We start from the raw sequence: 24,801 nt of genomic DNA, 5'->3' as shown, positions 1-24,801 counted from the left end.
CAATTTACATATTGTATTTTGCTGTTTCGGAGTTCTGATGCTAACTGTAGATGTACTGACCAGACTTCTTTTCTCTTCCATTATCAAAACAAAATATTCTTCAAATTTAAAACCATTTAGCCCAACCACTGCAATCTTCTGTGTAGTTTCCTCATTATTTTTGTCTAATGCTACCATTTTATTCCAAGAATGTATGGAAAGTAATTGATAGGTTACAGCAAGGGTTCCCAACCTAGGGGCCATGGACCCCTCAGTTTATGGTCGGGGTCCTGGCATGAAAAAGGTTGGGAACCCCTGGGTTACAGTGAGTGTCGGATGTGACTCATGTTCTTTTAACCGTTTTTGTTATTACACATATAAAAGTAATGATATGGTCCATGGAAGAGGCAAGCAAGACTGCAGTTTGCTTTTAATTGCTTTATACCTTGTGCGTATTAGCAGAATAAACTAATTTTAAAAGGGGTCATGTTATAATATTTCAATGTTATTGATTTTGGGGTAGGATGTTATCTGAACTAATTGCCTTTATTGTTTAACTAATTGTATGTAAAAATATGCCTCTTTACAGGATTTCAGAAAAGGAATGCACTTGTACTTGACAAAATTTCAAAATAAAAATGCAGCAACAGGTAAGCAGTATTCAACTTGAAGCTCCATGGAGGATTTCTTTGTGGAATAGATTTCTGGATGAAAAGTAGGGAGCTATCTGCTCCTGCAGAAAATATAAATGGCTGGAAGAACTCAATGGGTCAAGCAGTATCTGTGGAGGCAATGGGGTGGTCGAAGCTTCAGATTGAGACCTGACATCAGTGTCGAAAGAAGAAGGCCATGGTATTAAGTGAGGAGGAGGAGGAGCAAGAAAGAGGCCAGTAGAAGATGGGGAACCAGATGAGGGAGAGGTGATGGCAAATGGAGCCAGGTTGAGTCCCTGCATCAATGTAGTGTAAAAATGAGTAACTATGTAAAAGTGAGAGGGAGGAGCGAGACAAAAGCTGATGGGTGGAACCAGATGAGGGGAATGTCATGGGCAGATGGAGCCAGCTGATGGAGGGCGAGTGTTGAGACAGAGGCTGGTGGGTGATATGAGGAGGTGGTAATGGATAGAGGGGAAAGGAAAGGGCGACTAAGAGAGCGGTAACCCAGGTGGGTAATAGGCTGATGAAGCCAGTTAAGTGATGGCAAGAAGTCTTGTTAACAATGGCAGAGGTTTGGAAATGGTGAACAAAAGTAAAAGAGAAGCGGGCTGAACTAATGCAAGTGGGCAAGGCACACTAGTGTGGGTTGGGAAAATTCATTGTTCATGCCATTGAATGTAGGCTGCCCAGGCAGAATATGAGGTGTTGTTCTTTTACTTTGTGTTTACCCTCACCTTTGTGTTTACCCTCACCTTTGTGTTAGAGAAATGGGTTGCTTGGGAAAGGGAATGGGGCTTGAAATGACATGCACCCCAGAAGAGGACAGAGCACAGGTGCTCTGCAAAACAGTTGCCTGTCTGCACTTGGTCTCACCAATGTAGAAAAGAGCACATGAGTACTGAATGCAACAGAGATGAATCTATGCTTCATCTGGAAGGGCAGTTCAGGTCCCTGAACGGTGATGAGAGAAGAACTGAAGGATGAGTGCTGTACCTGCCAAGTGGAGAGTTCCAGGGGATGGTGAGAAGGAATTGAATGAACCAGGAGTCACAGAGAGAGTTGGAGGGGGTGGGGTGGTGATAGGGAGGGGAAAATATGCCTGGTGTGTGATCCCATTGAATCTTGTGGAAATGGCAAAGGATGATGTGCTGGATGCAGAGGGTAGTGGATGAAAGGTAAGGATCAATGAAAGATGGGAGGTGTGTGAGAGCAGATTTTATTTATTTTATTGCGATACAGTGTGGAATAGGCCCTTCAGGCCGAACCGGCCACACTGCCCAGCAACTCCCGATTTAACCCAAGCCTAATCATGGGACAGTTTACAAAGCCTACCAGCCAGTACATCTTTGGACTGTGGGAGGAAACTAGAGCACCCGGGGGGAAACCTGTGTGGTCATGGGGAGAACGTATAAACTCCTTGCAGCTGGGCGGGAATTGAACCCGGGTCACTGGTACTGTAGAGTGTTGTGATAACAACGATGCTACCAGAGGATCTATTGCCTTTAGCAGGACAATGTTTCAGCAATTCTTGGTTGGTGCAACTGTAACGAAACCCAATTTCCCTCAGGATCAATAAAGTACGTCTATCTATCTATCTATCAATCCCGGAGTAGAATGACTTCATCTCAGGCTGAGATGAAATAACTGAGGGAGAAATGGTAGCATCCTTAAAGGAGGTAGCATGGGAGATGCATTCGATGTACCTGTGGGAGTCTGTGGCTTTGGAGTAGATATACATGCTTAATTTTAATCATGTTTCGAGCTGTGACCCTTCTTCAGGCCTGAAAAAGAAGGGGGAAGATACCAGAATAAAAAAAGGTGGGGGGTGGGAGTGGGGGAGGAGGATAGCTAGAAGGTGATAGCTGAAGCCTGGTGGGTAGGAAAGGTAAGGGGCTGGAGAGGAAGGAATCTGATGGAAGAGGGGAGAGAAAGATGGAAGAAAGGGAAGGAGGAGAGGACTTAGGCAGAGGTGATACTCAGGTGAGAAGAGGTAGAAGGCCAGAGTGGGGAGTAGAAGAAGAGGGGAGGGGGAAAGAAAAATATTTTTACCGGAAGAAGAAATCAATATTCATGCCATCAAGTTGCAGGCTCCTCCATCTGCGCTAAATTTGTTTGCTGAGATGGAAATAGTCCGAGAAACAAAGAAGTGTCAGGCATGGTCCAGATGAATTTGAAGGGAGGGTGGATGATGCAAGCAAAGGTGATAAAGTTGATGAGCTCATGATGACACAGTTTTCCTCCTGATTCACATTTTAACCTCTATCAGTTTCAAAGCAGCTGATTTGGTTAATCTTCTGTATCTAGGCATAATTAACCAAGTAGCTGTAATACAAACACTGGTTAGATGCATTGCATTAAAATATTGGGGAGATAGGTTTGGTCTTCAAATGTGTGATTTAAGATGACTGGCAAGAAGATTAGAGGTGACACAAGACCAATTTTTGGACTTCATCTCCATCTGGATGGACGATAGAAGCCGATTCAAAACTAGTTTTTCAAAAGGGAGTTGGATACATTTTTTACAAGGTGGCATTAACAGAACTAAGAAGTGGACAAATTAGATCTTTCAATGACACAGCACAGAGACAAGGAGTCAAACTATATTTTGTGGTTTTATATATCTGTCGGCCTAAATTTTGCAGCTTGTTAAATTACATGAAGCATTTTGTTTCTGAAGTGAAAGTATATCTGGCCAGTAGTGTTTTCTTAGTATTATATGACACCTGGTTATTTCCTGGTGGGGTGTGAAATAACTGGGCTGCAATGAAATGGAACAGCTCTGAAATCTAAGTAATTAGAATACAGTGCCAGGAGGTGTATGGTCATGCAGTTTGGTAGAAGAAATAAAAGGGTAGACTATTTTCTAAATAGAGAGAAAATACAAAAATCTGAGGTGCAACGGGGCTTCCCTGAAGGTTAATTTGCTAGTTGAGTCGATAATGAGGAAGGCAAATGTGACGTTAGCATTCGTTTCGAGAGAATGAGAATATAAAAGCAAGGATGTAGGGTTGAGGCTTTATAAGGTTGTGGTGAGGCCTCACATGGAATATTGTATATAGTTTTAGGACTCGTATCTAAGAAAGGATGGTCTGGCATTGGAGAGGGTCCAAAGAAGATTCACGAAAATGATTCTATGATTGAAAGACTTATCATATGAGAGGCATTTGATGGCCTGTACTCACTGGAATTTAGAAGAATGAGAGAGGACCTCATTGAAACCTATTGAATGGTGAAAGGCCTTGATAGAGTGGTCATGGAGAGGATGTTTCCTATGGTCGGGGAGTCTCGGAATAGAGGGACATACATTTAGAATGGAGATGAAGAGGAATTTCTTTAGCCAGAGGGTGGTGGATCTGTGGAATTCATTGCCACAGACAGCTGTGCAGGCCATTTCTTTGGGTATATTTAAGGTAGAGGTTGATAGATTTGTGATTGGTTAGGCAATGAAAGGATACAGGGAGAAGGCAGGAGATTGGTGCTGAGAGGAAAATGGATCAGCCATGATGAAATGGCAGAGCAGACTTGGGTCAAATGGCCTAATTCTGCTCCGAAATCTTACACTGTTATGTTTTTAACTGACATCACAGTGCTTCATGAGGGCAAAGAGCCAAATGACTTTTATTTTTAGATTACACGGTCTTTGTTTGGAAGATGCAAATTCCATAAAAGTCATTGGAAAATACTAAGTGTATTTTATTTTCAAAACTGATTTGAGACAGTAACAATTGTTGGTCCAGTTAAAATCTATTGCAAAATATAGGTTCAATGGAAATGTGAAGACTTGTATTACTATCCACATTATAGTGACAAAATTAAAAAGAGAAATTTAACAATGTAGTGGTGAAGTGTATGTACTTGCATAATTAGCTTTGTGGTTGATATTAAGTACTCTATTTCTCGTATTAAAATTCTGTCACCTTCCACCACTATTTAGAAACATAGAAAAACTACAGCACAATACAGGTCCTTTGGCCCACAAAGCTGTGCCGAACATGTCCTTACCTTAGAAATTACCTCGGGTTACCCATAGCCCTCTATTTTTCTAAGCTCCATGTACCTATCCTGGAGTGTCTGAAAAGACCCTATCGTATCCTTCTTCAGCACTGTCGCTGGCAGCCTATTCCATGTACTCTCCACTCTCTGCGTTTTTAAAAAAAAACAACAATAAGCTTACCCCTGCCATCTCTGTACCTACTTCCAAGCACCTTAAAACTGTGCCCTCTCGTGTTAGCCATTTCAGCCTTTGGAAAAAACCTCTGGCTATCCACATGATCAATGCCTCTCATCATCTTATACTCTATCAAGACACCTCTCATCCTCTGTCGCTCCAAGGAAAAAAGGCCGAGTTCACTCAACCTATTCTCATAAGGCATGCTCCCCAATCCAGGCAACATTCTTGTAAATCTCTGCTGCACCCTTTCTATGGTTTCCACATGCTTCCTGTAGTGAGGTGACCAGAACTGAGCACAGTACTCCCAAGTGGGGTCTGACCAGGGTCCTATATAGCTGCAGCATTCCTCTTGACTCCTAAATTCAATTCCACGATTGATGAAGGCCAATGCACTGTATGCCTTCTTTACCACAGAGTCAACCTGCGCAGCAGCTTTGAGTGTCCTATGGACTCAGAACACAAGATCCCTCTCATCCTCCACACTGCCAAGAGTCTTACCATTAATACTATATTCTGGCATCATATTTGACCTACCTAAATGAACCACTTCACACTTATCTGGGTTGAACTCCATCTGCCACTTCTCAGCCCAGTTTTGCATCCTATCGATGTCCTGCTGTAACCTCTGACAGCCCTCCATACTATCCACAACACCCCCAACCTTTGTGTCATCAGCAAATTTACATCCCTCCACTTCCTCATCAAGGTCATTTATAAAAATCACGAAGAGCAGGGGTTCCAGAACAGATCCCTGAGGCACACCACTGGTCACTGACCTCCATGCAGAATATGACCCGTTTACAGCCACTCTTTGCCTTCGCTGGGCAGACCAGTTCTGGATCCACAAAGCAAGGTCCCCTTGGATCACATGCCTCCTTACTTTCTCAATAAGCCTTGCATGGGGTACCTTATCAAATGCCTTGCTGAAATCCATGTACACTACATCTACTGCCCTACCTTCATCAATGTGTGTAGTCACATCCTCAAAAAATTCAATCAGGCTCATAAGGCACGATCTACCTTTGACAAAGCCATGCTGACTATTCCTAATCATATTACGCCTCTCTAAGTGTTCATAAATCCTGCCTCTAGGGATCTTTTCCATTAGCTTACCAACAACTGAAATAAGACTCACTGGTCTATAATTTCCTAAGCTATCTCTTCTCCCTTTCTTGAATAAAGGAACAACATCCACAACCCTCCAATTCTCCGGAATCTCTCCCGTCCCCATTGATGATGCAAAGATCATCGCAAGAGGCTCAACAATCTCCTCCCTCGCCTCCCACAGTAGCCTGGGGTATATCTCGTCCGGTCCCGGTGACTTATCCAACTTGATGCTTTCCAAAAGCTCCAGCACATCCTCTTTCTTAATATCTACATGCTCAAGCTTTTCAGTCCACTGTGAGTCATCCTTACAATTGCCAAGATCCTTTTCTGTAGTGAATACTGAAGTAAAGTATTCATTAAGTACCTCTGCTATTTCCTCTGGTTCCATACACACTTTTCCACTGTCACACTTGATTGGTCCTATTCTCTCACGTCTTATCCTCTTGCTCTTCACGTACTTGTAGAATGCCTTGGGGTTTTCCTTAATCCTGTCTGCCAAGGTTTTCTCGTGGCCTCTTCTGACTCTCCTAAATTCATTCTTAAACTCCTTCCTGCTAGCCTTATAATCTTCTAGATCTCTATCACTACCTTGTTTTTTTTTTTGAACCTTTCGTAAGCTTTTCTTCTTGACTAGATTTACAACTGCCTTTGTACACCACAGTTCATGTACCCTACCATCCTTTCCCTGTCTCATTGGAACATATCTGTGCAGAACACCACACAAATATCCCCTGAACATTTGCCACATTTTTCCCATACATTTCCCTGAGAACATCTGTCCCAATTTATACTTCCAAGTTCCTGCCTGATAGCCTCATATTTCCCTTTACCCCGATTAAAATCTTTCCTAACTTGTCTGTACCTATCCCTCTCCAATGCTATGGAAAAGGAGGTAGAATTGTGATCACTGTCTCCAAAATGTTCTCCCACTGAGAGACCGGACACCTGACCAGGTTCATTTCCCAATACCAGATCAAGTACAGCCTCTCCTTGTAGGCTTATCCACATATTGTGTCAAGAAACCTTCCTGAACACACCTAACATACCCCACCCAATCTAAACCCTTTGCTCTAGGGAGATGCCAATCGATATTTGGAAAATTAAAATTTCCCACCACGACAACCCTGTTATTACTGCACCTTTCCAGAGTCTGTCTCCCTATCTGCTCCTCGATGTCCCTGTTACTATTGGGTGGTCTATATAAAAAAAAAACGCCCAGTAGAGTTATTGACCCCTTCCTGTTCCTAACTTCCACGCACAGAGACTCAGTGGACAATCCCTCCATGACTTCCTCCTTTTCTGCAGCCATGACACTATCTCTGATGCCCCCTCCTCTTTTGCCTCCCTCCCTGTCCTTTCTGAAACATCTAAAGCCTGGCACTTGAAGTAACTGTTTCTGCCCCTGAGCCATCCAAGTCTCTGTAATGGCCACAACATCATAGCTCCAAGTACCAATCCACGCCCTAAGCTCATCCGCTTTGTTCATAATACTCCTTGCATTAAAATAGACACATCTCAAACCATTGGTCTGAGCGCGTTCCTTTTCTATCACCTGCCTATCCTCCCTCTCACCGTCTCCAAGCTTTCTCTATTTGTGAGCTAACCGCCTCTTCCTCCTCTGTTCGGTTCCCACCCTCCAGCAATTCTAGTTTAAACTCTCCCCAATAGCCTTAGCAAACCTCCCCACCAGGATATTGGTCCCCCTGGGATTCAAGTGCAACCCGTCCTTTTTGAGAAGCCAAAGTAAATTACTTGCTGGATTTTTCATTATTTTTTCTTGGGCATTCCCTTGGGGTCAAGTGTACCTTGCTTTCCTTCAGTTCTTCAAGTTCTAATGGGGTTAATGAGATCTGTATGGGACCCGTTTACCACTGCTGGGTCAGTAGGTACTTGACAAGTGGAAAGCGGTGCGCTCCTGCCATTCCTAATGACTTTTATGTGCTCGTGACAAATGTCAGCTTTAATGTTGTTGCTCCATATTGAGTGATCATTGGCAAGTCATCTCTTTACAATGCTGCAATTTGGGGCAGATTATCTGTTGCCAGTGTAATCAGAGTCTTGGAAACTGTGCTGATGCTGATTTGCTTATCTGACGGGATACAGAGGATTTTGCAGACAGTTTTGATATTTTAATTCTTCAGAGATGTACACAGTGGCCAGTTTATTATCTACACCTGGGCACATTAATGCAAATATCTAATTAGTCATTCATGTGGTATCAACTCGGTGCATAAAAACATGCAGACATGGTCAAGAGGTTCAGTTGTTGTTCAGACTAAACATCAGAATGGGGAAGAATGTGATCTAAGGTACTTTGACCATGGAATGATTATTGGTGCTAGACAGTGGTTTGAGTATCTCAGAAACTGCTGATCTCCTGGGATTTTCACACACAGAAGCCTCGAGTTTACAGAGAATGGTGAAGGAACCAAAAAATATTCAGTGAGCAGCAGTTCTGTGGGCGAAAGCATCTTGTTAATGAGAGAGGTCAGAGGAGAATGGCCAGACTGGTTCAAGCTGACAGGAAGGTGACAGTAACTCAAATAACCATGCATTACAACAGTAATGTGCAGAAGAGCATCTCTGAATGTACATCATGACAAACCTTGAAGTGGATGAGCTACAGCAGCAAAAATAGACAATAGGTGCAGGAGTAGGCCATTCAGCCCTTCGAGCCAGCACTGCCATTCACTGTGATCATGGCTGATCATCCACAATCAGTACCCCCGTTCCTACCTTCTCCCCATATCCCTTGACTCCACTATCTTTAAGAGCTCTATCTAACTCTTTCTTGAGAGAATCCAGAGAATTGGCCTCCACTGCCTTCTGAGGCAGAGCATTCCATAGAACCACAACACTCTGGGTGGAAAAAGTTTTTCCTCAACTCCGTTCTAAATGGTCTACCCCTTATTCTTAAACTGTGGCCTCTGGTTCTGGACTCCCCCAACATCGGGAACATGTTTCCTCCCTCTGGCATGTCCAATCCCTTAATAATCTTATATGTTTCAATCAGATCCCCTCTCATCCTTCTCAATTCCAGTGTATACAAGCCCAGTTGCTCTAATCTTTCAACATATGACAGTCCTGCCATCCCGGGAATTAACCTCGTGAACCCTACGCTCCACTCCCTCAATAGCAAGAATGACCTTCCTCAAATTTGGAGACCAAAACTGCACACAATACTCCAGGTGTGGTCTCACCAAGGGCCCTGTACAACTGCAGAAGGACCTCTTTGCTCCTGTATTCAACTCCCCTTGTTATGAAGGCCAGCATGCCATTAGCTTTCTAACCACTAACATATATTCAGTGGCCACTTTATTAGGCGCAGGAGGTATGTAATAGAGGCCACTGAACATATGTTTTACATAGTCTCTCTCTCAGTGCAAACAATGGAACAAGTTTTCTGCTATTCAGTGGACAACGAGTTCAGTGCTGAGTTTTGTTAGTGCTTTGTAAAAGCTTGGCATAACTTTGCTTATAGTATTCTTGTGAAAATGCCTTGAGCCCTATTGATTTTATGTATAACAGTTTTAATTTGCTTAATATGTTGAAAGACTTGAAAACTTATTCTCCGCAAAACTCTGATCCCATATCCCCTTTCAGTTTTATATTTCCTCATGCAAGCACACACGTGGTCTCTATCTCTGCCGCTATTCAACAAGTGGTTGATCTCACTGTAACTTCAACTCTGCATTCAAATCTACTTCTGATAACCAATCTGTTTTTTATCAAGATCTACTTTACCTCTGCCTTTCAAAACAAAAAGTAAATCTTGTTTGTACCAGAGTTTGAGGAAGGAAGTGCCAAAGACTCATTTAACAAAAAAGGCACCTGCTGGCTTGTACCTCTTCCCCTCCCTCCAGCCTTCTTATTCTGGCATCTTCCTCATTCCTTTCCAGTCCCGATGAAGGGTATCAGCCAAGACTTTGTCTTGTTTATTCCCTTCCATAGATGCTACCTGACCTGAGTTCCTCCAGCATTTTGTGTGTTGGTCCCCCAGTTCTGTCACTCATATTGGCCCCCCCTTGTTTTTAAACACCAACTCCTTAATTTAGATTCTCCTGCAGGAGGGGCACATGCTCTCCCCATCCACCTTGTCAGCACTCTCCAGGGTTTTGATTCAATCAGGCCATCTGAGCTGTAGCAGGTACAGATTTTCTTAATTTCCTAACTAACCAAATTTTGGTATTGGTTTAGTACACCTTCTCTAGACTGCCTAAATCTCATTAACAAATGTTTTTTTTTAAAAAAAAAGGCAACCACTACTGTACACAGTTCTCCAGATGTTGTCTCAGCAATGCCTGATATGACTGAAATTAAATCCAACTTTAGTCTGTTTTCTTGCAAATATAACATTGAACTTTCATAATTATTTGCTACTTTTGACTTGTGATTCATGCAATAGGGCACTCAGAGGCTTCTGTGTCTCAGAGATCTGGTTGTTACATCTTAAACAGCTATTTAACAGGTTTCTCTAAGGTTCAGTTGCAACAAAATAAGATTATGTTCACTGCCCTTGCCACCCCCATGCCAGGAAAACATGACCACGCGGAAGTGCTGCATTCCTCAACATCATTATATGCACGTCTACCCATCACCGGGGTGGAGATGCGTCTCTACTAAAGTACTGCGCTAACAGCCACACTGCCTTGCTGTCCTATTCTTTAGTATTCTGTATAAAAGCTTCCACATTATTTTCAATTTGGATATGATTTGAACAAGATAAAAAGCACCTGGGTGGCTGGGTGGAGATGCGTCTCTACCAAAGGAGGTGTAAGGTGCTCCTTCCTTCCACTGGCCTGCAGGTCACCCTTGGACAAGGTATAGCTCCTGCTTAGCAAACCCCGCCCCTGCCAAAAAAAGAGAGTCAGGGACAGATGAAGCCATGGGACCAGGTGGTGAATGGTCATATGAGCAGCTGGTGCATATCACAAGTCCTAAGTCCTGGTCATGTGACCACTGATGCCAGGCAGACAAACTCTGAAGAGTATTGATAATGGCTGAGGTCACCCGTCTTGTAAAGACACACTGCCCAGATGAAGGCAATGGCAAACCACTTCTGGAAAAAAAATTGTTAAAATCATGGTCATGGAGAGACCGTAACAAACAAACTCATCACCAATTTGTATGCATCAAAACAAAGTCAGTTAGATGCAAAGTTTATACTCCATTGTTAAGTAAGCCGATTTCACTTTGCCTATTGTGTTTATAATAAGGGGGTAGGAAAATGGTGCTGAGCTATTTTTGAATGGCAAAGTAGACTGGAGGTTTTTCTATAGACCTACTCCTAGTCCTGTGTCTCGTGTTATTTCCACAAATTGTCTTTTTATTTGTCATTCAGGTCTCTCATTCTGGCTTCCATATTTCTATTAGCGACTATGTGGGCAGGACGATAACATAGCAGTTAGTGTAACAAGTTTCACAGTGCCATTGATTGTGATCGAGGATTCAATTCCTCCCAAATCGCGGTTTCCTCCTGGTACTCCAGTTTCCTCTCACATTCCTAGGATGTTAGGCTTTGTAAATTGTAGGCACGTTATGCTCAGCACACTTTCAGACTGTTTGTTGAAGCAAATGATGCTTTTTACTGCATGTTTCGATGTGTGGAGACCTCCGTTGGTCAGGGTCGACCATGAATGTTGTGTCCTAGCTGTCTAGATAAGCAAGCCTGAGCAGTACAATATGGAGAGCTAGCTGTTGCCCATGTAGCAAGCTCACCCTCTCCATGTAGTTACTGAACCCAAAGGAATGGCAGAGATTGATGCAGTTTGGCACCAACAGGAGCTGCCAGTCAGCATTGAACTTAATATAAGACTGCCTTAGGGACTCCAGCTCCAGATTTTTCCCTTGGGGTTTACTCCTGAAACCTTCTCCTTGAGTGGGTATATCCGTAAGGCAGCGGAGGTTTGAGATCAGAGTTTTCCTTCTAGATGAGCTGCTAACCACGGCTGATAAGCTCCATCTGCCGAAAGTGACTGGTGCAGGTAACCTGCCTTTGTCCCTTCTCCTGTAAGTAGAAACAGTTCTGCAAGGCTTAGTAGCTAAGCCACGCATGAAGGCCAAGAGCTGGACTTGGTGGTCAGAGACTATTTGAGACTTGCCAGTGGGAGCATTTAATAGATAGTGGGAACTTACAGGAACCATGTTTCGATGTACATGTGACAAATAAATCTCATCTGATTTGGGTTTGTTTTGAGGTTTTAAAAAAACACATCAAGGACCCTGAGTGGCATTATTTTTTACTTCATTCCTTTCATTGACTCTGTTATGTATTATTCTATGCATTTATGGAATATGCCCGCAAGACAATGAATCTCAGGGTTGTATATGGTGACATAAGTACATGTACTTTGATAATAAATTTACTTTGAACTTTGAACCTTACAGAGGATCTTTGGAGCTGTTTGGAAGAGGCCAGTGGGAAGCCTATTAATGCTGTAATGAGCACATGGACGAAACAGATGGGGTTTCCTCTCATTTATGTGGAAGAAGAACAGGTGAGTTACTTTAAGACAAGTTATATCTATATATGCACTCAGTGACCACTTTATCAGGTAGACCTGTACACCTTGTTAATGCAAATATTTATCAGCCAATCATGTGGCAGCAACTCGTCCATGAAATCATGCAGACATGGTCAAGAGATTCAGTTGTTGTTCAGACTGAACATCAGAATGGGGAAGAAAGTGATCTAAGTTACTTCGACCGTGAAATGATTGTTGATGCCAGGTGGGGTCTTGCGAATCTCAGAAACTGCTGATCTCCTGGGATTTACATGCACAACAATCTCTATAGTTGACAGAGAATGGTGTAAAAACAAACAAAAAACAGCCAGTGAATGGCAGTACTGTGGGTGAAAGCATCTTGTTAATGAGGGAGGTCAGAGGAGAATGGCCGGATTGGTTCAAGCTGACAGGAAGGCAGCAGTAACTCAGATAACTACACGTTACAGCAGTGGTTTGCAGAAGAGCATCTCTGAGCGCACAACATGTCGAATATGGAAATGTATGGGCTATGGCAGCTGAAGACCACACCGCATTCCTCTCCTGTACACCCTATCCTCATTATATGCAGGGGATACATTCTTCGAAGTCGACGCATAAAGTGAAAACGCATAATGTGAATAATTATTTAAATGGAGGAAATAGGGATGCGTTCTTGAGGGCTTCCTAAATATGTTTTATCTGTAATTTTCACATTTTCATACCAATACGACAGAAAAGCAGTACCACAAGGCAACATTCATATTATATTTCATCAATTTAGGGTAATATTCAACATAATAAATCATAGAAAGTTAACATACTAGGGTGTAGAGTACTCACCAGCAGTGGCAGGTATGTTTGCTGCAGGAGTTGAGTGGTTGTTGTGGTGTCGGGCAGCTTTACATGGATGAGGTGGATGGTTCTGTGTCATCAGGATCATCAAGAACAGCAAGGGGTGAAGGAAGACTCACAGAACCCTCAGTACTGCCTGCAGCAGGTGATGACACCGGTTTGAAGAAAGTAGTGAGGATAGTTTGCTTGGCAGCATTTTGTTTTTCAGCATAAATTTGCTTGTAGGGAAAAAGGCATGACTGCAGGGAGCGACTGAAATGCTGACTCCATTCCAAACTTGGGTCCTTGTCCATCGCCATTTGTGCCAAGTGTTCCTCAGCCTTAAAAAAAAAAAAAAAAAAAAAAAAAAATTCTGCCAGTTGCTTCAGAGTGGAAGACAATAGGTGCAGGAGTAGGCCATTCAGCCCTTCGAGCCAGTACAATTCACTGTGATCATGGCTGATCATCCACAATCAGTACCCTGTTCCTGCCTTCTCCCCATATTCCTTGACTCCGCTATCTTTAAGAACTCTATCTAACTCTTTCTTGAAAGAATTCAGAGTATTGGCCTCCACTGCATTCTGAGGCAGAGCATTCTACAGAACCACAACCCTCTGTGTGAAAAAGTTTTTCCTCAACTCCGTTCTAAATGGTCTACCCCTTATTCTTAAACTGTGGCCTCTGGTTCTGGACTCCCCCAACATTGGGAACCTGTTTCCTGCCTCTAGCGCAGCGGTCCCCAACCACCGGGCCGCAGACCATTTGCTACTGGGCCGCAAGGAAACGATATGATTTGGTGATATGAGTCAGCTGCACCTTTCCTCATTCCCTGTCACGCCCACTGTTGAGCTTGAACACACGCGAGGTCATTACCCGCGCGTCATCCATGTCAGCGCGGGAAAGAGATCTACTCCTCGAGCTTGCAAATGACGGCGGGCTGACAAGTATGTTTGACATAACATCTCTGCCGGCATTCTGGATCAAAGTCAAGGCTAAATATCCTGAGATAGCCACGAAAGCACTGAAAATGTTGCTTCCATTTCCAACATATCTCTGCAATGAATGCGACGAAAACTAAATAGACTGGACATAAGGAACCTCCTTTGAGTATCGCTGTCTCCCATCACCCCTCGATAGGACCGTCTTGTTGCAGGGAAACAAGCCCAGGGCCCCCACTGATTCCGCGATACTGGTGTGTTGCAATGATTTTATATGTTCATACGGGGAAAATATGTGTGTTTAATATCCAAACGTTACTTAAAATGTTATGATGCTACTGACTGATAAAGTGACTTATATAACCATATAACAATTACAGGACGGAAATAGGCGATCTCGGCCCTTCTAGTCCGTGCCGAAAGCTACTCTCACCTAGTCCCACTGACCTGCACTCAGCCCATACCCCTCCATTCCTTTCCTGTCCATATACTTATCCAATTTTTCTTTAAATAATATCGAAACTGCCTCTACCACTTCTACTGAAAGTTCTTTCAACACTTTAAGCTCCCTTGTCCTCCCCTGATGAGTGACTTATCACTATATTCATGCGAGGAAAATATGCGCTGTGTGTTTAATATTAAATTTGTTAGATAAACCCTTTTAGAAACGAAATTGAGTGTATTAGCCCCTTATTACCAATATTCTGGTCATGATGAACTCCAGCCCCCCCCCCCCCGAACAGAATTGCCAAAAACGCTTTGCAGAGAATAATATCGGCAGGTACATGCATGCGCAGGTCACGCATGCGCACTGATACCTGTGCAAGGCTTCATGGTTCATGGTCATTGTAGTCTTTCTCTGACTGCTACTCTTGTCCGTTGGCAACCCTACACCCCGCCTCCCGGGTCGGCCAGTCCGCAAGAATATTGTCAATATTAAACCGGTCCGCGGCGCAAAAAAGGTTGGGGACCCCTGCTCTAGCGTGTCCAATCCCTCAATAATCTTAAGTTTCAATCAGATCCCCTCTCATCCTTCTAAATTCCAGTGTATACAAGCCCAGTCACTCCAATCTTTCAACATATGACATTCTCGCCATCCCTGGAATTAACCCAGTGAACCTACGCTGCACTCCCTCCATAGCAAGAATGTCCTTCCTCAAATTTGGAGACCAAAACTGCACGCAGTACTCCAGGTGGGGTCTCTCCAGGACCTTGTACAACTGCAGAAGGACCTCTTTGCTCCTATACTCAACTCCCCTTGTTATGAAGGCCAACATGCCCTTAGCTTTCTTCACTGCCTGCTGTACCTGTATGCTTACTTTCAGTGACTGATGAACAAGGACACCCAGATCTCGTTGTACCTCCCCTTTTCCTAACTTGACACCATTCAGATAGTAATCTGCCTTCCTGTTCTTGCCACCAAAGTGGATAACCTCACATTTATCCACATTAAACTGCATCTGCCCACTCACCCAACCTGTCCAAATCACTCTGCATTCTCATAACATCCTCCTCACATTTCACACTGTCACCCAGTTTTGTGTCATCTGCAAATTTGCTAATGTTACTTTTAATCCCTTCATCTAAATCATTAATGTATATTGTAAATAGCTGTGGTCCCAGCACCGAGCCTTGTGGTACCCCACTAGTCACTGCCTGCCATTCTGAAAAGAACCCGTTAATCCCTACTCTTTGTTTCCTGTCTGCCAAGCAATTTTCTATCCATTCAGTACCCTACCCCCAATACCATGTGCCCTAATTTTGCCCACGAATCTCCAATGTGGGACCTTATCAAAGGCTTTCTGAAAGTGCAGGTACACTACATCCACTGGCTTTCCCATGTCTATTTTCAAAGTTACATCCTCAAAAAATTCCAGAAGATTAGTCAAGCGCGATTTCCTCTTCATAAATCCATGCTGACTCGGACCTATCCTGCTACTGCTATCCAAATATGCCGCTATTTCATCTTTTATAATTGACTCCAGCATCTTCCTTCCAGACCTGACCTCTTCCCAGGATTCATCAATGTCGTTGATGGTATGTCTGATGTTGAAGGACTTTCACCATTCCCTCACCGTTGGTAAACTCCCAGGATTTTCAAAATCATCTGTTGCTTGCAGCATCTGAGAGACAGTTCGCCTTTTTAAAAAAAAAAGCCTTGAATGTGGATATCACACCTTTGGTCGAGTGGTTGAATCAGCGATGTTGTGTTAGGCGGCAGGAAACGCACTTATGTTAGGATGAATGCTGTCCAAATGTTTAGGATGGGCTGGCGCATTGTCAAGCAACAAAAGAACTTTAAAGGCAAGGTTCTGTTCCGGGCAGTAGCGTTCAGCCTCAACGGCAAAATGATTAGCAAACCCATCCTCAAAGATCTGACCAGTGACCCATGCTTTCTTGTTAGCTGCCCAGTGGACAGGAAGCATATTCTTACACAAACCCTTAAGAGCACGGGGATTTAGTGAATGGTAAACTAAGAGAGGTTTCATCTTACAGTCTCCTTTGGCATTGGAACACCTAAGCAAAGTCAATCTATCCTTTGCTGCCTTGAAACCTGACGCAGTTTTTTCATCCTTATATAAGTGCGTTTCAGCATATGCTTCCAAAAAAGTCTGGTTTCATCTGCATTAAACACCTGCTTTGGTGTGATGCCCAACTCAGCTAACGTAGCCCGCAACTGCACAGGTAGCGTCCCAGAGCTGTCTTACCTTCACCTGACACCGCCCTGTTTATAATTTCCAACTTCTTTTCCCAAGTGTTAAAGTGGTTCTCTGCTGCTTGGCTGATGGCCCAGGACTTGACATCGGACGCTTAGGAGGCATAGTTAAATATTTCAAGCACAAAATCACTACACCGTAGTAAAAACACAAACGTTTAAGAGCGCAAGAGCACACATCCACGTGTTGCCAAAACCAATGCGAGACTGGCAGGAGTGAGACTGTGAGGCGTGCGCACGTGACTTGTATTGGCGGGAAAGCAGTGCCCTCGCATAACTGTGAGTTTTGGACGCATATAACAAGAAGTTGGTAGAAATAGGTTCCTTGCATAACTGTGAATCCGCATTGTCTGAAGACGCATATAACGAGGATAGGATGTACCTAGTAAACTGGCTACTGATTGTATATACAGTACCATATCTGTTGAGAGAGAGAGTGTAAATGGATTTATCGCAGTTAAGCTGGTGTCACAATGACAGAGGTGAAATGAAGAATGAGGTTCTGCAATTTGAACTTGTGTAACTGGGTAACAAATAAAACAACGTTTTAATGCCTAGATTACATCCATTGCTATGTGCTATTGAGTCAAGTAATAGGGGGAGTCATCAGATGAATGCATGGTTGAAGAGATGGTATGGGGGGGCATTAAATTTCTTGATTGCTGGGGCCATTCTGGCGAAAGGTGGGCCTAATGTCCTTGCGTGGGTGCAGTTTGATAGAGCTGCCGAGGAGAGCCAAAGCTAATTTGTCAAGATACTCGGACGTGTGAGTACAGTAAGTTGTGGGGAACCAATAAATGAAGTAGGAAAACTTAAGCCTCCAGGCTTTGAGCAGCAGCCATTCATAGATCGGAAGCCTGAGAAGGTGTAGCTTGCTCAGGTTCGCCGATTGAATGGAAAAGGCTATGACTCACGGCAGCTTGGCACTTTGAGCACCCATTTGGAGATTGGAAGCATGAGAACAAATAATTCACTCAGGCTTTGTGCAGCAGCCAATTAGCTTTCAGGATTTAAAAACGCAAACACGAGGAATTCTGCAGATGCTGGAAATTCAAGCAACACACATCAAAGTTGCTGGTGAACGCAGCAGGCCAGGCAGCATCTCTAGGAAGTGGTACAGTCGACGTTTCAGGCCGAGACCCTTCGTCAGGACTAACGTTAGTAAGGAGTCCCCCTTCTCCTTACCTACCATCCTATCAGCCTCTGGATCTAATACATTATCCTCCGCAATTTCAGCTATCTCCAAAAGGATCATAACACTGAACATGTCTTTACCTCCCACCACCCCCCAGCTTTCTGCTGGGATCACACCCTCCTCAATTCTCTTGTTCATTCATCTCTCCCCACTAATCTCCCTCCAGGCACTCATCTCTGCAAGTGGCCCAAGTGCTACACCTGCCCAGACACCACTTCCTTCACCTCTATTCAGGGCCCCAAACAGTCCTTCCAGGTGAGGCAACACTTCACCTGCAAATCTGCTGGGGTTGTCCTATTGTTACCAGTGTTTCCAATGCAGCCTCCTCTGCATTGGTGAGACCCTTTGTAAATTAGGGGACCACTTCGTCGAGCATCTCCACACCATCTGTCACAAGGAGGACTTCCCGGTGGCCAGCGCAATCGGTGGATGCGTTTTCAATTTCAATGTTTAAGAGAAGTTTGGATAGGTTCGTGGATGGTAGGGCTATGGCCCTGGTGTAGGCTGATGAGACTGGGCAGATTAATAGTTTGGTGCTGTAGTGTTCTATGACGCTATGACTTTAATGAGGGTCTCTAGAGGCCTCCAAGCAGTCATGAGGAAATGGGGGGTGGCATTATTGGAGATCAACTGTCTGGTGCCTAGCACCAAAGTAAACAGCTGAAGTCTTGAAGGAATAATTATCAGTATTCAGATGGAAAAGGACATTGCCGTTGCAGAACTGGATAGGATGAGCTTGTTTTCCTTGGGGTGGAAAAAGCTACTTGGTAACAGATTGAGGGACACAGTATAAGTGGTAAGAAACTCATTGCTTCACATAATTGTTTGTGGTGTAAGTTAGAGGTAAGGGTTATAAGATTTGCAGGGCTTTGAATAAAATCTTTTCTGACCAGTGTACTTAAAACAGCATGGGTTAAACCATAAGGCAAAAGAACAGGATTAGGTCATTCAGCCCATCAAGTTTTCTCTGCCATTGGATCATGGCTGATTTACTATTCCTCTCAACCCCATTCTCCTGATCTTCTCCATGTAACCTTTGACGGCATGATTAAGTACCTGTGGACTTCTATTTTAAATGTACCCAAATGACTTGGCCTCCACAGCCCTTCGTGGCAATGAATTTCTACAGATCTAACACCCTCTGGCTAAAAAGACTGGTACTTGACAACCAGCACTTTTTTTTTTGTTTGAGGCACTTAGGTATTTGAATAGGCTCAGGTGGCAAGGTGGAGGTACGTCACTACCAAAGGAGATGTAAGGCACTCCTTCTCTCCACTAACCATGTAAATCACCCTTGGGTAAGATGTAGCTCCTGCTAGGCCCATGGGAGCAGGTGGTGGATGGTCGTATGAGCAGCCGGTGCAGATCACAAGCCCTGGTTATGTGATCACTGATGCCAGGCAGACAGTCTCTGAAGAGGATTGATAATGGCTGAGGTCACCTGTCTTGTAAAGACACTGCCCAGGATCATGTGGATAAATACAATTGGCATTGATGGGCAAGAATGTCAATATGGATGTGGTGAGCCTAACGAACTAACTTTTCTGACAATAACATGAGGACCTTGGGTAAACAATGGGAGCATGAACATTTTTGCCTATTCATTTGCCTCTCTAAATGCCTCTCAAAAATAGTGATTGTATCTGATTTCACCAGCAAATCTGGTAGGAAGTTCTGGATATAAATCATTCTATGTGTCATCATCATCAGCATGATTACGTGCCATGTGTATGACATAGGTGACCATGGTCTTTCCATGACCATGATTGTGCTTGGCAAATTTTTCTGCAGAAGTGGTTTGCTATTGCCTTCTGGACAATGTCTTTACAAGATGGGTGACCCCTTGCATCAGTGGTCACATAACCAAGAATTGTGATATGCACCAGCTGCTCATACGACTATCCACCTCCTACTCCTGTGGCTTCATGTGACCCTGATTGGGGGGCTAAGCAGATGCTACACCTTGCCCAAGGATGACCTGCAAGTCTAGCAGAGGGAAGGAGCACCTTATACCTCCTTTGGTAGAGACCACCCTGCCAGCCAAATTCTATGTGTATTGTTTTTTTTTAAAGATTTCATGTGAAATTCCCTTTAATACTCTTTCCAATCACCTTTAGTGTCATGTTACAGTTGTATAAAACCACTCTTATTTACTTTACCTATACCTACAATAAATGATTTATATTACATTTATATCATTGAACTATGACTTTTACTTACTGAAAATGAATACTAGAGCACGAGAAATTAAAGAAGGGAAAGGTTCCGGCAGGAACAGGAAAAAAAAATGGTGATCCTGGAACATCAAAGGAAGCTCCGATAACTATGGAACTAATGAAGAAACTTCTAGATGAAACAGTTAATCAAAGACTCACCGGAATTGGAGGAGTGTTGAAGTCGATGCAAGAGGATTCAAGAACATTCAGACGTGAAATTAATCAACAACAAGTCAGAATCTCGGAACTAGATGAAGATGGCCGCAAAAGAGATTGAAAAATTGAAGCTCTTGAAACAAGTTTAACTTCGGTAACTCAGCAACTGGAATGTTATCAAGCTAAGAATATCGATCTTGAAAATCGCTCCTGACGACAGAATTTGCGAATAATCGGTTTTCCTGAAGATGTTGAGACGGGAGATCCCACCAAATATTTCTCTAAATTGCTAATGGATGTGTTTGGGTCCGATATATTAGAGGAGCCCCCACTATTAGATCGCACCGTTCTTTTTGTTTTAATCCAGAGAATTTGACCAGACCGAGACCAATCATCATTCAGTTTCATCATGTCCATGATAAGGAACGAGTTATTTGAGCTGCTCGGAAGAAGGGTATGATCCAATTTCAAGAATTCAAGTTCAGGATTGTTGAAGTCTACAGCCAAGACGTACTGAAAAAACGGATGGCTTTTAAACCACAGATGGCAGAACTTTATTGTCGGGGCTATAAAATAGCGCTACTGTTTCCAGCCCGTTGGAGAGTGGTTATGCTGGACAACTCGCGTAGCCTGTTTAAAAATCCGATAGAAGCCCAAAGTTTTCTCGATAATCTGCCTCTCTCTGGGGAGGATTAATTAATGTATCGTTTTGTTTTCTCTCTCGTCTTTGATTTTATAGTTTGAGGGTTTTTCCCTTGATCTTGCAGTGTAGGTTCGCTTTATACTGTTAAATGATATTATGCTTTTCTGTTAGTGATCTTGTATATCTTACTCTTAATACTTTTTGAAAGTTATTTAGTTACAATTTTAATGCTTGTTTTCTTTCTGAAATATTACTGGAGTATTAGATTTTAAGATGGTGGATTGTTTTCTTCTCCCCAGAATCCTTTCTGTTTCTAACGTCACTTAAGATCACTTATATATGAAAAATTAATCTAGTAATATAATCTAACGTTTGATGTTCTTTGAAATATGAGTAAGAAGGAACTATTCGATGCTTATAATCGTGTAAGCTTTTTCTTACCATTATAGCTATTTTTTTTACTTTTTTTTGAATATGGGTGGTATTTCTTTTGGTAAACATATTTCTTTTGGGTTGTCTTCTGGAAAGATGGGGTTAGGATTAGCTTTAGATTTAGCATTGGCCACTTTCTGGTTTTTTTTTTGGGTTTTTGTGGGAGGAGGGTGGTATTCTTGTTCTTTAACTCATTTTTGCTTTTTAAATGAGCTGACCTGAAACTACCAAAATGTCTGAAATGTCATAACTTCCAGTTCCTCTTTGGATCTTTTTTCCCCTTCCGGGGTCATGAGTCTGTACTCTGGTTAACCTTTTACATATGCTCGAGCTCATTACGATGGATAAGATTATTAATTTGGTTTCTTGGAATACAAATGGCTTAAACCACCCGATTAAGTGGAAGAGGTTGCCTACCTTTCCGACTTCAAATCCTACTGATACTATTGATAAAATTTTAGGTTTAAATCCTTTTCAGAAGGGATTAATAGCAATTATCTATGATATAATTATGAAATTACAGCTAGGTATATCTGATAAAATTAAAAATGAATGGAAAAGTGAACTTCAACTTTGTCTACCTATAGAGAAATGGGATAACGTTTTTCAGTTAGTTAGTACTTCTTCTATATGTGCTAAACATACATGAATACAATTTAAAGTATTACATAGAGCCCATATGTCCAAAGATAAATTAGCCCGTTTTTATTCCCATATAAACCCTACTTGTGATAGATGTCACTCTGAGGTGGCTTCTTTAACTCATATGTTTTGGTCCTGTCCTCTTTTGGAAAAATATTGGAAACATATTTTTGATACTATTTTAACAGTTTTGATTTGATTTAAAACCCCATCCTATTACAGCAATTTTTGGATTCTCAATGGTAGAACATGGATCTTTGTCTTCTTCAGCCTGTCAGATGATAGCTTTTGTTACTTTAATGGCTGGAAGATCTATTTTGTTGAACTGGAAGGAAACCAATCCTCCTACTACATTCCAGTGGTTTTCTCAAACTATATTAAACTTAAATTCAGAAAACATTAGAAGTGATAGTTTTGATCCTTCGGTTAAATTGGAAGAAACTTGGAAACCTTTTATGCAACATTTTCATATGATGTAATTTGACCTTTCCGAATTTTTTTTTAACTTAAATTATATGAATAGAGGAGCGGAGTTGACGACATTACTGAATGTGTCTGATTGAAGATATTGGTCTAGCCCTGTTCTGTTTCTTTTTGGGTTTTTTTTCTTTTGGGGTTTTTCTTTGTATATGTTTTTTCTCTATATTTTTTTTTCTGTATGACTAATTTCATTATGAGTTTGGAACTCTATTATACCTATGTTACTTAAAATCCTTTTTGTATATGCTTATTAAGATTGTTCCAATCTCTTTGTATCAACTTTGTTATTGAGTTTATAATTTTGAAAGTTAATAAAAAGATGTAAAAAGAAAAGAAAGACCACACTTAAAATATTGTGTACAGTTCTCATTGCCACATGTCAGGAAGGATGTAGTAGCAAGAGAGTTCAGAATAGATTCGCCAGGATGTAGCAAAAACAGGAGGGCTGTGGTTGCCATGCCCAAGAGCAGAACCATCTACAAAAGTGGTTGATAGAACCCTGTCGATCACACGCAAGGCCCTCCCCACCATTGAGTACATCTGCAAAGAGTACTGCCATAAGAAAACAGCATCTGTCATCAAGGACCTCCACCATCTGGGACATTCTTCACTAATACCTTCGGGTAGAGCCTTAGCTCCCACACCAGCAGGTTCAAAAACAGTTATCATCAGGCTCCTGAACCAGAGTGGATAACTTCACTCAGCACAACCCTGAACTGATACACGATCAACAGACTGGCTTTCAAGGAGTCTTCACAACTCATCTTTTCTATATTATTTATTTGCAGTTTGTCGTCTTTCGCACTTTGTCAGTCTTTATAACTATATAACATTTACAGCACAGAAACAGGCCATCTCGGCCCCTCCAGTCCGTGCCAAATGCTTACTCTCACCTAGTCCCACCGACCTGCACTCAGCCTATAACCCTCCATTCCTTTCCTGTCTATATAGCTGTTCAATTTAACTTTAAATGACAATATCGAACCTTCCTCAACCACTTCTGCTGGAAGCTCGTTCCACACAGCTACCACTCTCTGAGTAAAGAAGTTCCCCCTCATGTTACCCCTAAACTTTTGCCCCCTAACTCTCAACTCATGTTCTCTTGTTTGAATCTCCCCTACTCTCAATGGAAAAAGCCTATCCACGTCAACTCTATTTATCCCTCTCATAATTTTAAATACTTCTATCAAGTCCCCTCTCAACCTTCTACGTTCCAAAGAATAAAAACCCAACTTGTTCAACCTTTCTTTGTAACTTAGGTGATGAAACCCAGGTAACATTCTAGTAAGTCTTCTCTGTACTCTCTCTATTTTGTTGACATCTTTCCTATAATTCGGTGACCAAAACTGTACACAATACTCCAAATTTGGCCTCACCAATGCCTTGTACAATTTCAACATTACATAGATATGTGAAAAGGAAAAGACTGGTAAAGACAAATGTAGGTCCCCTGCAGACAGAAACAGGTGAATTGATTGTGTGGAACAAGGACATGGCAGACCAATTGAATAACTACTTTGGTTCTGCCTTCACTAAGGAGGACATAAATAATCTTCCGGAAATAGTAAAGGACAGAGGGTCCAGTGAGATGGAGGAACTGGGGGAAATGCATGTTAGTAGGGAAGTGGTGTTAGGTAAATTGAAGGGATTAAAGGCAGATAAATCCCCAGGGCCAGATGGTCTGCATCCCAGAGTGCTTAAGGAAGTAGCCCAAGAAATAGTGGATGCATTAGTGATAATTTTTCAAAACTCTTTAGATTCTGGACTAGTTCCTGAGGATTGGAGGGTGGCTAATGTAACCCCACTTTTTAAAAAAGGAGGGAGAGAGAAACCGGGGAACTATAGACCAGTTAGCCTAACATCGGTGGTGGGGAAAATGCTAGAGTCAGTTATCAAAGATGTGATAACAGCACACTTGGAAAGCGGTGAAATCATCGGACAAAGTCAGCATGGATTTCTAAAAGGAAAATCATGTCTGACGAATCTCATAGAATTTTTTGAGGATGTAACTAGTAGAGTGGATAGGGGAGAACTGGTGGATGTGATATATTTAGATTTTCAAAAGGCTTTTGACAAGGTCCCAAGGTCCCACACAGGAGATTAGTGTGCAAACTTAAAGCACATGGTATTGGGGGTATGGTATTGATGTGGATA

At 42.5% G+C, this 24,801-nt stretch overlaps 1 protein-coding gene across 1 annotated transcript in view; it reads left to right on the top strand.

The window, feature by feature from the left end:
• npepps (aminopeptidase puromycin sensitive) overlaps positions 1 to 24,801 on the top strand; it is a 301,618-nt gene that overhangs the window by 149,984 nt on the left and 126,833 nt on the right. Inside the window, exons 12-13 of the mRNA XM_063038059.1 lie at positions 569 to 629; positions 12,301 to 12,410. Of these exons, the coding sequence (XP_062894129.1) occupies positions 569 to 629; positions 12,301 to 12,410 (171 nt within the window). The remainder of the gene's footprint in view (positions 1 to 568; positions 630 to 12,300; positions 12,411 to 24,801) is intronic.

This window comes from Mobula hypostoma, chromosome X1, assembly GCF_963921235.1.
Source record: "Mobula hypostoma chromosome X1, sMobHyp1.1, whole genome shotgun sequence".
Lineage (NCBI taxonomy): Eukaryota > Metazoa > Chordata > Chondrichthyes > Myliobatiformes > Myliobatidae > Mobula > Mobula hypostoma.
The sequence above is the reverse complement of the archived record's forward strand: the minus strand, read 5'-3'. Positions and strand labels throughout refer to the sequence as shown.